A 14,558-nucleotide genomic window follows, 5' to 3' on the forward strand; every position below is an offset into this window, starting at 1 on the left:
AGCAGACTTAGCTTGGACTAGAGTAACGGCCAAGGACGCAAATCTTGCTGAAAGAGCTGCTGCTTATGCCGTGACAAATTTGATGAAGGCAAAAGCAAAAATGGGAATGGGATTAAAATTTAATAAAAAAGATGGACAACTACCAGCTGTTAGAGGCCGCAAAAGACGTGCCTCACTTCAGGGGAGTGTACCTAAAAAGCGAGCTAAAAAATCTAACACCAAGAGTAAAAGAGTGCGGAATAGTTAATTTAGATAGCTCATCTGGCACACATTGGACAGCATATCGTAAAAATAAAGATATTGTAATTTATTTTGACCCATTTGGAATCCAACCTCCAAAAGAAGTAATTAAATATTTTGAGGGATATAAAATCTACTATACAACCGATCAAATACAAGATTTAAATAGTTCAATTTGTGGAATTTTATGTTTATCATTCATAAAAAATTTTTGTTTATAAAAATGGATTCATTTACTATAACATTTTCGGGTACAGAGCCAGAGCTAAAGTCAGTGTTCTTTCCTCCCATAGAATTAAATGATGATTATGTAATTGGGTTAGTAGATTTTCAAAGTTATAATTCTATATCTAATGTTAAAAAACCACTAAATACTTTAACATATTACAAAGTAGAGAAAAAAACATTACCAAAGGGAGAGATCTCAGTTGATGATTTAAACCAGTTATTAAATGGTAAACTTAAAGTTATAATAGATAAAAATGGAGAAGCATTAATTAATACTAAAGTTAAACTTTTATTCAAAGGGCTTATTCCAAAATTAAATCAACTTAAAGGCAACAAATTAACCATTGGAGAAGGTGATGATGTTTTCTATTATGATCACAAAGCTCCAGTTACAATAGAAATTTCTGAAGGAACATATGAGGTGGTTGAGCTTGCAAAGGAAATTCAAAAGCAAATCCCAGACTTTTTCCTTACAGCTAATAATAAAACTATGAAAGCGACATTACTTTCTAGCCACGTGTTTGATTTTACAAAACCATGTTTAGGGTCTGTTTTATTGGGATTTAAAGGTGTTTCTACTCCTGGTGTTCAGTTTGAATCTACAAATAAAATAAACATTAATAATGTAAATGTGATTAGAGTAAAATGTAATATTGCAAACGGGTCCTATTTAAACGGCAACAAATCACACACCATACATAGCTTTTATCCAGAAGCTCCTCCTGGCTACAAAATTATTGAAGTTCCAAGAAATATTATATATTTTCCTGTAAATAAGAGAAGTTTAGATGTTGTCAGTATTACATTTGCCGATCAACACGACAAGGCAATTGACTTTAACGGAGAAGAAACTACAATTACTTGTCATATAAAAAAGATATGAGAATTTATAAGAATTTATCTATAAGTGTACAAAATGCTAGGTTCCTAAAATCAATAGGACTAAAGTTAAAATTTTCTATTAATAAAAATGGAAGATTTTCTAGATGTTACAGGGAAATCCCAATTCGACGATAGTGTGGTTAAAATTACAAATCACTCCTATGTTCCCCACAACACTTTAGCAATAAATAATTCTGATGAAATTCGAATATGTATTAATAATCAAGATTTGCTAACTCTCCCATGTAGGAGTTATCTGTATATTAAGGGAGAAATTGAAAATCATGATAAAGGTCATTTTATAAATAATGCATTTGCGTTCTTATTTGATGAAATTAGATACGAAGATGCAGGTAAAGAAATAGACATTGTAAGAAACCCAGGAATTTCTAGTCTTATGAAAATATTGAGCTCTTACAATAAAACTACTAAATTGTCAAATGTAGCATTTGATTCTGACACAAATTTAAAAGAGTTCCATAAAGGTGGCAAGTTTAGTACATGTTTGCCATTAGAGCTGTTAATGGGTGTATTTGAGGATTTTAATAAGGTATTAGTAAATGTCAAACAAGAATTGGTATTGAAAAGATCGAAAAATGATTTGAATTGTATATTAACAACCACTAGTGCCCCAGCCAGTGGCACTGCTGATACGATTCCCAAAATTACACTTAATTCAATTCAATGGGTAATGCCACATGTGATACCATCAGATGGAGAGAAGTTACAATTACAAAAGATGTTATTGCAAAATAAAAATTTGCAAATTGCATTTAGAAGTTTAGAGCTGCATGAACTTCCATCATATCCCAATACTACAAGACATACATGGTCAGTAAAGACATCTTCAAGTTTGGAGAAGCCTAGGTATATTATATTTGGTTTCCAAACAGCTAGGGATAATAGTGCACGAAAAAGAACTGATGAATTTGATCACTGTAAATTAAAAAATCTCAAAGTATTTCTAAACTCTGAATATTATCCTTATAGTGATTTAAATCTCGACTTTGAAAATGGAGATGTCTCTAAAGCTTATGAGATGTTTATGAGGTTTAGAGAGACTTACTATAATACTATCCCAGATCCTATGATTAGTAGGGCTGAGTTTATGAAGAAATATCCACTAATTGTAATAGACTGTTCTAGACAGAACGAAACAGTGAAGGAAGGAATTGTTGATATTAAATTAGAGATTGAAACTGCAGAAAATGTGCCAGCAAATACATCTGCATATTGTTTGATAATACATGATAAAGTGTTTGAGTACAATCCTTTGTCAAATGAGATAAATAAAATGTAAATAAAAGATGAAAAACATTCAACAAGAATTGGTTGACTCTGCAAATCAAATACGAGAGAAATATAGAGCTTTAAAACGTGGCAAGTTTCTAGAGGCTGAAGAGAGGTTCCAAACATTCCAACCTTTAATAGAGCCATTACAAGAATTAAAGAAAATCACATCAGAGAGGCCTCGAATGGAGATACTCCCAATGACTCCATCTAGAATATCAATGATACCAAGATATCAACAACAACAACCATTACAACCATTACAACCATCCACCCCACAGAAATTAGATTTTGGTCTTTTAGCATCAGACTATTTAGGAAATTACCTCAGTAAAAGTAGTATGACAGACACTACATATGGTATTAGACGAGAAGCAAATAAATTTTTTATTGGAAATAAGGAAGTTGATATTGGCAATGATGATGTTACAGTTGCAAATAAAACCTACAAGGGGACAAAAGGTTTATGGGAATTGTTAACGTTAAAAGAACCTGAGAACTATACTCAGGCTGATTTGCAAAATTATAAAGAGATTTTGGAAGCTACAAATGGACATTTAAAGAGTTACAAAGATGGTGCACCAATTTCAAGTAATAGACATACTAAATATCTTAATATAATTAAACCTCTATTTAAATCTGTTGGTGAAGGTTTGAGACAAGTGACTGGTAATAAAATAGACTATATTTATTGGGATGATCCTAATGAGCTTGTAGATAGGTTAAGACTTCTTTGGCTAAGTCGCCAAGCCGGTAACTCAGGAGTGGATAATGAAATAGATTCCATTATTGAGGAATTGAGAGAAAGTGGAATTATTTATTAAATAAAAATATGTTTATAGATAAATTTTATCGTTTATATAATCCATATAATAAGCCTGCAGAACCCAGGGCGGCAACCATGAGTAGTGAACCTACTTTAAATTTACAAGATGATAGTTGGAATTGTTTAAACCGTAAAATTGGTAATGTTAAAGATGGGGAGTTTGTAGATGATGTATCAACTTTAGGACAGACATTAACTAGAAAAGGTGATGTCTTTTTACAAGGTAAAACTAAATATGAGTTTTTAGAATCTAAGAATAAAAAGTGGAATGCTAAAAAACAGAAAATTACTAATGTGGAAAAGGGTGAAAGTTTAGATGATGTGCCCACTTTACAACAGACTTTAATACGAACAGATGGTGGTACATTTGTACAAGACAATAAAAATTATGAATTTTTAGAATCGGAGAATGGTGTTTGGAATGCTAAGAAACGGAAAATTACTAATGTAGAAAAGGGTGAAAGTTTAGATGATGTGCCCACTTTACAACAGACTTTAATACGAAAAGAAGATGGTAAATTTATACAAGATGATAATAATTATGAATTTTTAGAATCAGAGAATGGTGTTTGGAATGCTAAGAAACAGAAACTTAGCAATTTGATGGAAGGTACAGATAGTAAAGATGCTGTGAATGTTTCACAAGTTCCAAAAATGGAAGCAGGCTATTGGAGTTTTTATAATAAAAGGTTAGTACGTGTTAAACCTGCCATTGATGAAACTGACTGTGTTATAAAAGAACAGACTATAACTTTTGATAAAAAAGAAAAATGTTGGGATGCCAAAAAACAATTTATAAGAAATCTACCAGAGGGGGAACATTCGGATGATATTTGTCTAATGTCACAAGCTATGCATTACGATGGATCAAAATTTGTATATGGAGAAAAAATTTTTAATTTGATGGAATATAATCCTGATTTATTAGTTGCTGACCCCACATCTTTGAGTGGATTTAAGTATATAGATAATAGACCATATATACCAGAAAACTATGTATTTAAAAGAATGGAAGATAATCTATTGATTGGGGCTAATGGTGATGTATTTAGAGTTACAGGAAAGGATGATGTTATAAAAAATGAATGAAATTGCATACGAACTTCATAAGCCTGCAAGAAAGAATTTCATTAGAAGGTCTTTTAAAGTATTGGGTATAAACGAAACTGTACAAATAGATTTAATTGATATGCAAAACTATGCTAGAGAAAATTCTGGCAATAAATATATTTTAACTTTAATAGATACATTTTCTAAAAAAAGCTTATGCTGCTCCACTAAAGAATAAGACAGGGTTGGTGGTTACAGAAGCAATTAAAACCATTCTACCAAAGGGGGTTAAAAACATTCAATCCGACAATGGAAAAGAATTTTTTAATCAATATTTTAGCAAACTAATGAAAAAATTAAATATTAATCACTATCACACATTTTCTACAACTAAGGCTGCAATTGTGGAGAGGTTTCAGAGAACTTTAAAGAATTGGTTATATAGAGAATTTAGTGCTCAGGGGAGTTATAAATGGTTGGATTTACTTCCAAAGTTAATTCGAAAATATAATAATAAAGTGCATAGATCTATAGGAATGAAGCCTAACCAAGTGAATATTAAGAACAGTAAATATGTGCATGAGAGGTTGCATGAAAGGACTTCTAAAGTAGTGCAAGTTAAAAAGCCAAGATATAAGGTAGGTGATAGCGTAAGGATTTCCAAGTATAAACATGTTTTTAGTAAAGGTTATACTCCGAATTGGACAGGGGAACTATTTACAATAGTAGAAGTTAAGAATACAAAGCCTGTGACTTATATCTTGAAAGATGAAAATGGTAATATAATCAGAGGAGGCTTCTATACAGAGGAGTTGTTAAAGACCAAGTATAAAGACATGTATTTAGTAGAAAAGGTAATTAGGAGGAAGGGTGATTTATTGTATGTCAAATGGCTTGGGTTCCCAAGTAGCCAGAACTCATGGATTTCCACAAAGGATGTCCAAGGGAGCATGCCCGCGACCAGGAGCGCGCTCACGCCATGAGCCGAGTTCGCACATACATGATTTTGAAATAGAAATATAATATATCAACTGGAAAGGGGAATGGTAGATGTACTAGCAATTGTGCATGGGGCAGAGGGGAGTGGTGAGGTGGTGAGGGGTGAGGGGGGGGGAGTTGGCCCAAAAACCCCGCACCCCAAAAAACGGCGGCGACAACCTATACTACTCTCACAGTATTGGGATTGCACTTTACTGTATAGGAATGCAAATAATTCACCTACTCAAGCTGCTGTGGGGACAGTAAAATAAATGTACTGTGTCTGATATATGTGCCACACCTGGGGTGTAAATGTAAATGTCTCACTCAGCAATTGCTGGAAACAGAGGGATGAATGCAACATGTTCTGCACCAAATCCATAACCAGGGTGTGTCGCTACACTGTGATGTACATGTTACAGAGCACAAATCCGTGGAAACTAAAAAAAAACTGAATAGGAAGAGTGAGCTAAATAAAGTGTGTATGATACAACATCCATATCGTGGGATGTAAATATAGATATCTCACTACACAGTGGTGTAAATGTTTCAACATACACGTGAGAGGGAACTGCTGTAGCTGTAGCTGTGGACTGTGATAAATGTACTGTGTCTGATACATGATCCAACATCCATATCGTGGGATGTAAATATAGATATCTCACTACACAGTGGTGTAAATACATACACCTGTGAGGGAACTGCTGTAGCTGTAGCTGTGGACTGTGATAAATGTACTCGGTCTGATACATGATACAACATCCATAACGTGGGATGTAAATATAGATATCTCACTACACAGTGGTGTAAATGTTTCAACATACATGTGTGAGGGAACTGGTGTAGCTGTAGCTGTTGGCTGTAATACATGTACTGTGTCTGATACATGATACAACATCCATAACGTGGGATGTAAATGTATATACCTCACAACACAGTGGTGTAAATGTTTCACCATACACGTGTGAGGGAACTGTTGTAGCTGTAGCTGTGGACTGTGATAAATGTACTGTGTCTGATACATGATCCAACCTCCATAACGTGGGATGTAAATGTATATACCTCACAACACAGTGGGATAAATGTTTCAACATAATGCAGTAGCTGGTGTTGTTGATTGTGTTTGATGCATATACACACACTGTTGAGCACATGTAGATGTTATTCTACATAGCAACATTTATGATTAACCATACAAGTTGCTGCGAACTGTGATATAAATGTACTGTATCCATTGCACCAGCTATACACCTTGCAGTACATGTAGATATTCCTCAACAAAGCCAGCGGGAATAAAGACATACATGGTGTTGTCATGTTAACATTCGTTCTTATCGTTCCTTTGCACCTTTTTACTGTTTTTAACTGCATATTCTTTTTAGCTTCTTTTTCAGTTTTGATACCTAATGATGTATTGTAATTCACTTGAATAAAATTTCTAATTTGATACTAGCATTATACTAGATAAAAAGAACTACTAAGAATTTTTTTGTAAGATTGTAATAAACATGCTAACTTGTCGCACATTATCAACAAGTATGTTGTAAATTCTTAGGCTTCTCCTTACAGAAAGTCAGCTATTATGTGGATTGTTGTACTTAAAAACCTTTGTAGTAATCTGAATACATCTGTATATATTTTAACTAAACCTTGCCTACAGGTATTAGAGTGGTTTTTTAAGTTTTCCGTTTTGGCTTTTCTCTGCTTTGTTAATTTTTTTATATTCTTTTCTCCGCTGCATGTTTTACAGTTTTGTTTTGCAGTTATATTTATTTATCTATTTTGCATGGTGTGCTCTTTGGGCATTTTTATGTGCTCTTTGGACATTTTGTTTTGTGAATCAAGAGGAAATGCATCTTTGTTTTGTTATTTTGTTTAGTGTTAGTGACTTGGCCAATTGTTTAAAACCGAACGGCTCAATACATCTTGAATCTCGATGTTACAAAATTGTCAGTAAGTATATGATATTTAAAATCCAACTTAAGGATCACATACCTACACTTAAAGTCACATACAAACCATTATTATAACCTTGGTCATTATCATTTAATCTTTGAAAGAGAACTATAAAAAAATAAATCAAAAGCTATGGTGGCAAAGTTTCATACCATGTATGGTCAAAGTATATACAATGCCATATAATGGTTGAAAATATAAAAATGAGAAGTTTGAAAGGAAATGGGTAAAGTGTAAATGAGGCTCGAGCGCGGATGTTGCTAGGGGCGCGGAGATAAATGTATCTGATGCTGCTGTAGCCCGGGGCGGGAATATACTGGCACACGCTTCCGCACTTACCCACCCTCCACAGCGATATCTACATCGCCTTGGTGGTACATCACCTCTGGGTCAGGTAGTTAGAACACTAAAACTAACTCCTCCTAAATTCCTTAAACATTAAAAATAGTAAAGAATAGCGAAATAAAAACTAGGCTGTCTCCACGTGATTGTACAGCAGTGATTGTCTGCCTTTATTGAATATTCATTTAATTGCGGAACTATTTAAAAACTATTTTAGTACTAAAGTAGTTTGGTTTTGTAGCAGAAATTAGTGTAAATATACTTTGTCTAATTTACTTAGACCTGACAATCGATTGTATAGCCATAGACCCCTTTTAAGGGAATACAGGTACATCATGTAAAAGGGGGTTTATCAAATATCTCTGACAGAAAATGTGGACAATATGTGGATGGAAAACCACATAGCTAACACGTCTAATAACACACGTCTGATAACACGTCTGATAACACGTCTGATAACAAAAAACTGATAACAAAAACACTTAAATGATCAAATCATCATATATTATTAGCTTTCACAGAAACGTGTTTGCTCAAAGATAATGAAATACGTTTAAATGAGCTTTTATTCGGAATCTTATAAGTGTATCCTATGAAGAGAATAAATGTGTTAGTAAAGTAAACAATAAACAAATGTAGATTTTATTACAGAACATACAATCTTTTACAATATTTACAAAATTTTATTCCTAAGCAATACAACTTGGTAAAAATCACCTAGCTAACAAGCTGTAAAATACTCAATAGGCTACAGCTGGTTTTTAAATAACATTTTTAGGTTTAAATTCAATAATTTAAAGCATACATCTACATAATCTTCAATGCACATTACTCACTATTCTTCTTGTTTTACTGCTATAGCTATTCGTTCAAAAATAGTTCAGAGGTTTGTAGGAAAAATAAAAACAAAGTAACTATTGACAAGAATGGTGACATTAAATATTGTCGTGTTGTTTCCTTTGCAAACAAAATGTGAAACTTAGATCATGAACAATGGCTAGGAATGTAGTAGATTAATGTTGCTATAAATCGCAACAAAAGCTGTTTAGGAAAGTCTAGTGAACACACATACAAAAATACTCTGACGTGGAAAATATATTGTCGCAGTCAATATAAGCAACTCCGGCGTAATGGGACCTCTTCTGCCCTGAAAACATCAAATATTCAGTTTTATTGCAGACGTTACCTTTAAAGTACGTGTTAGTGAAAGTATTATTCCTCAGTGCAAAGTTGACCAATGGCTATATTTTTTCTTTGTTTTAAAATTTAATTTAATTTAAAAACATTATTAATTTAAGAAAATCAATCATTAACACTGATTCCTATTTTATTGAATCTCTCACATTGCCTATCTCACAAAAAAAAAAATGTTTCAATGTTCGGATGTACAAACATTAGAGAAGATAACTAGAACATTTCGTCAAATGATTTTAAACGTTTGATTATTTTATCAACTTATAACATTGTATGCAATCTCTTTGTGTTATTATAGCTTTATAATTACGATCACGTAAAGATAGTCTTTAAGACACGAGTAGAACATTTACGAGCCTTGGCAAGTGCCTTTAAAACTTCTAAGAGTGTCTTAAATGCTAATTACGCGAGATGCGTACACTACCTTTCCTAGGACAGTTTTTTAATTACTGACAACCACTACTCATAACGTCTAAAAGAAGTAATCGTTTCTAACGTCTTATTGCCACTGATTTTGATACAACGACTCATTTTCCCAACTACTGACTCATTGTATAATCAATTACATTGGCCTTAACAGCTGATAAGTTTATGTTTCAAGCGTTACAATTTTACTTCTTTTCTCTCACTCCTTGAACCTCATTAGTCCAAACTTGTATTGTATAGTATTAAAAAATTGATATTAAGTAAGTAAACAATACTGTTGAGTGAATCTTTTGAATTCTAAAAACTGAATTGAAAAGTCTAGTTTAAAAACGGCCGCAGGTAAAGTTAACTACCCTACTCATAACTAGTTACTGGTATGTTTATAGTATATGGAAAACTCGTCCTTTAACCAAAAAAAGGAAACAGCTTATTTCTGAACAATATATTTTACCCACTCCAAATGACAACTGTACATAACAACGTTTAGGCCAATAACTGGTGGTGCAATTATTAAAACTATAGAAATGCTATAATCACCAATCGTTCCTTGGTGAACAAGCTGGCCTAATATTAAAAGAAATGTGTATTAAAGATCAAACGTGTTTCGATTGTTTGTTAGAACATCAATTCATTAAATTAATGTTGTATTAAATTGTGTTACTAGTAAGGTAGAACCTGTTAGTGTTCATATAAAAACAAGTGTACAAAAAACGTAATGTGCAAGGCGGCTTTTTTTAAAGATACTAAAATTGACACTCTGAGAAGCCTCATATCCAATATTTGTCTCCACTTTATAGACTATTTGCACAAATAACGACACAATAATTGCGAGTCTTTGTCAGTTGGTATGTATGCAATTCATCAAGAAGCACAATAATGTTTCAGCCCTTATCTTTGCTAGATAGTCACCTAAAGTCCCCTACGTCAGTGGTACGTCGGCTGGTGTGTGTGCGTGTGCGCGTGATGGTGTCTGCGTCCTCTGTTGTGTTTCCAATGAACCTCTTGTCTCCAATTTTTTCTCTCACGCTTCAACAGCGAATCTTTAGCTGGAGTCTGTAATAAATCCAATAATTACGTGACAGAAGTACAGAAATAATACGTTATACAATTAATTTGTTAATCTTTCCTGCAGACAATATGCTCCTAAAGACCTTGCATGAGTGAATTTATAATGCGTGAAAATATTGCAAAATATCAACGTTTGTCAAATTACAAATAGATTAGTTTAATTCCAAATTTGTATATGCCTATATAATAATCACGACTACTGGTAGCGGCAAACACTATTAAGCTTATTTAAGAAAGGCAAATAGATCAAGTTTTACTTGTGTTGTGAATATTGATTATAATAGCAAACTAAGACAAAACATGCCGCTGAACGTACTAAGAAAACAACAATATTACACATGAACAACATATTTACTAAAAAGTTATGATGAGTATGTTTTTATAATAAAAGGAAAATGCTATTCGCGAATCTATATATTAATGGTCTGTTGCTAAAATAACATAATTTAGGTAATTTATTAATCATATCACTAAATATAAGTTGACTCAACAAGCTTATAGTGCTTTCCGAAACTATTTTCTGTGGAAATATCAGCAAACGATTATTTATGACAAACTTTAACCAAACTAAAACCTCGAATAGATAGATTTTACAACCTCACACATCGTGGCATACCCATAATGTGTATTTCAGGATAATTGTAAATTTAATGTGGTGTTTATTGGGCATAATTAACTTATGCATACTCATCTAAAAAAAGTCTTCAAGTATCAATTACTTATTGAGTAAACGGAACGTTCAAACTCCAAATGACAATTATAGATTTTAAGCTGTAACAAACAAGGAATAGTCAAACACAATAGTTACCTGTATTCTCCGTATCTGGTCCCAGAACGTGTGAGGTGACAGTGTAGTGGACGGAGACTCCTCCACACTCTGCCGCACCACGCTCACGGCGATGAAGGCGTTGCCGCGGCGCTCCTGAGGACTCGTCGTTACTCTGTGATACACGAACATCGGCCGACCCTCGTGACTGGAGCTGCTGTTGCTGTCCTCTGAAGAGTTGTGTTCAACCGTGTGGTTGCGGAAGCTCACCACGTCCTTCAAATGAAATTCCAATATCTTGGGGTCTCTGTACAGTCTCGATCTTGGAACATCCTCACTCTTCTCTGAGTTTGTCTTCACACCACTTACCAGGGGTGTAACACCTACAGAATTCTTATTTGATATATGTTCAACTTGATTTTGGTCACTTTTACTGCTCAAAAAGCTGTTCCATTTAGGGTCGAGCCAATCGTCTTCCAGCCAGTTTGACTCCAGAATGTCGTTTTCATCTACTGGGTGAGATTTCTTCACCTTCTTGACGATTGCCTCTTCGAAGTCTGGCCAGCCTGTGTCCGTGTCGTCCATATCTCCAGACTGCGTATCTTGACTCTCGCCAGTGGTCGCAGTCTCTGGTGTGGTTGTCAACAATGGAGGAGTTGTTGACGTCAACATGTTAACCTCGGTGGTAGGCGCGACGGTTATGTTATACGTGGGATCTATCTTGTGTTCTGACTCGAAATCGTTATCGGTCAAGTTTTTTGTATCAATAACTTCGTTTAAATCATCTGTGGGTATGTTATTTTCTGTTGTTTCGTATGCCTCTTTCTCTCTTCCAATTAGACCTATAAAAAAGTGTTTATACTATCAATAAGTTAGTAAAAATATAATATGCAATCAGTTACTATTAGGCTAGGCCTAATTGGAATAGAAAAGGTTTTAAAATAATTTGTTTATAATAAACAAGCAAAAAGGTACACAAACAGAATGGATTGCAGGTTTAAATTCATAGAAAAAAACAAAATCTATTAAAACATAAGTTTATTAATTCTTTTTGTAATGAAAGTTTCGTTAAATATTATTGATGTATTAATACGATGACTAATATAATCTTAAATATGACAAAATTTATTTTTAAAACGATTGCCAACTAAAAAAACTAAGGTAAGTATAATTTCATAACCGAAACCATATACTAAATTTGAGATGAATACTAGAAAGTATAAAACAAAACAAAAATCGCTTAGTCTTTTTTTATCCCGTTCTACAGTGTTTATTACAATGCGTGCTAACATCATGAACTACCTAAATATTATTGTTAGTATAATTAGATAGCCTTTTTAAAAGAAAAAAACTTATCAAAATATTAGTAATAAACATAAATAGACCCGAACTTTCTACTGTGTTAACATTTTGAGAAATAACCTTACCACGTGTTTTAAATATTTTTAATCCGTAATACGCTCAACACTAAGAAATAAACTATACACACACCTATTTCTTAGTATATTGTTGCCTATGTCAATTAACTGTAAAGTAATTGTAATTAAACGTGTGCCGTGTATACTTACTGAGGACTCTGTGTATGCGCTCCCACTCCTCTGGTGTCTCTGCGATTCTGACCATCAGGTCTAGCAGGTCCTCATCCTGGCTGGACATGACGTACTGCAACGAGGAAACAGACCATTACTTATACAGCGTGTTTGTAGCAATAGCTCAACTAAATATTGTAAGGAAAAGTATCGCTGTTAGTGTTTAAAAGGTGCATTTCATATCACACAAACGACTCTAGTCCAAGGATACTGATTCCCGACGAAACAAAGTCTATAGTTTATTAAAAGATTTTATAAAACAATTATCTCAATGACCAAATTATAAGATTTTAAAAAAAATTCATTATTCAAGTAGAACAGAACTAAGCTACACAAGAATATTAAAAAACCAAATAAATGAGATTTTTGTGCTCGCCCTGTTACATCTTTCATAGTAATGATATATATATATATATCAGTAGCCACTTTGGTAATAAGCATCATTTAATCATCCTTATCATGCAGTTTAACAGATAATTTTATTAGAAATTTATGACCGCACGCCCTGTATATTACAAAATTTTCATTAAGTAGTTTACAACACAGGGTACACACATACTGCATACAGAGTACATTAATCATAGTGAAACTAATCATGAATTAGTTGCATAAAATTAATCAACTTCCATGAGCTGAGTGTTTTAACTTAATTAATTTATCAATTTTCGTTGCTTCATTTGTTATTCATCTTTAAATGTATCTATAAATTGAAATAAATATCAAATTTACATGAAAAACCTTTAACAAACAAAGCTGTTAAAATAAAAGAAAGAGTGAGAATTATTGTCTGTCGGAAATGTAATTTGGTTGAAGTATTGGCCGGTGAAGGGGGAGCACCAGGTCTGTAATATCAAAGAAATCAATATGGCGGCCAAGACCTCGCGAACTGGCGGCACGCTACCGACTGTTTCCATTTAACTTATATTTAGCTCTCTTGAGAATCGATGGGTTAGCGCCTTCTCAGGATATGGCAAGATGCTTTGTACTGGTTAGAATATCAATGTTGAACACATTTTCACATTTTATTTGTGTTCGAAAATTAATTTATCAATGTTTTTGTATAAATTATTAACTAGAAAAATTCTGTTATTTTAATAGAACAGTTACAATGATACAAATTGTGTTTGTTTGATTGTTTGATTGTCAGACGATTGTCTGACAACAACCACACTAACTAAACATATAAATAAATATAAATATCAAATAAATATTTACCCGAGATTGATGGCTGTGAACCGAGGTCTTAGTTGACCCTGGAAATAAAAACAAATCATTTCAATAATATAATCAGAGCCCAACAGGTTTTAAAACTAAATTGTCTGCTTAGAATGACTATTTATATTTCTTTTATTATAACGAACATCCTTTTTGCGTTAATCCCACTCATATCACTTTTAAAGCTTGAAACAATGTAATACATTCTCGACCTTTTAGTTTTTGTACATAATATATATTTTTAAATTTACTTTCTTAACACAAAACCTTTTTGATATGAAATGCCCATATTTACTTTTTCCACCAAAAAGATTGATAACTTAGAATCAGGTGTGTCAAAAGGTCTATGTCCTCTCGTTCTACGTAAATAAAAAAACACTGACTTTAATAGTAGTTTAACATTATGCTAAACCAAACATATTTACAAAACTGATAACAATTTCAAAGTCATTTATCAAGTTATTTTCAACTCTGTTATGTTAGCTTTGTTTTGAGGATTTACTGCACA

General features: G+C 33.1%; 1 protein-coding gene across 1 annotated transcript; it reads right to left on the reverse strand.

The window, feature by feature from the left end:
* Positions 1-8,452: 8,452 nt before the first annotated feature.
* LOC128987420 (uncharacterized) lies at positions 8,453-12,082 on the reverse strand. The gene is made up of 3 exons (XM_054408255.1): positions 11,289-12,082; positions 10,322-10,465; positions 8,453-8,939 (listed from the first exon to the last, which is right to left on the reverse strand). The coding sequence occupies exons 1-2, from the start codon at positions 11,916-11,918 to the stop codon at positions 10,337-10,339; spliced, it is 759 nt and encodes a 252-aa protein (XP_054264230.1). The 5' UTR covers positions 11,919-12,082; the 3' UTR covers positions 8,453-8,939; positions 10,322-10,336.
* Positions 12,083-14,558: the final 2,476 nt, after the last annotated feature.

This window comes from Macrosteles quadrilineatus, unplaced genomic scaffold, assembly GCF_028750875.1.
Source record: "Macrosteles quadrilineatus isolate MER2022 unplaced genomic scaffold, UCM_ALF_1.0 Scaffold_2__2_contigs__length_208266976, whole genome shotgun sequence".
NCBI classification, from domain to species: domain Eukaryota; kingdom Metazoa; phylum Arthropoda; class Insecta; order Hemiptera; family Cicadellidae; genus Macrosteles; species Macrosteles quadrilineatus.

Excerpts from the sequence above, each read along its gene's own strand:
- LOC128987420 (XM_054408255.1), bottom strand. The coding sequence starts at position 11,918 with ATGTTGACGTCAACAACTCCTCCATTGTTGACAACCACACCAGAGACT. Across the intron at positions 10,466-11,288 it reads ACCAGATACGGAGAATACAG|ACTCCAGCTAAAGATTCGCT; the intron begins GTAACTATTGTG and ends GATTTATTACAG.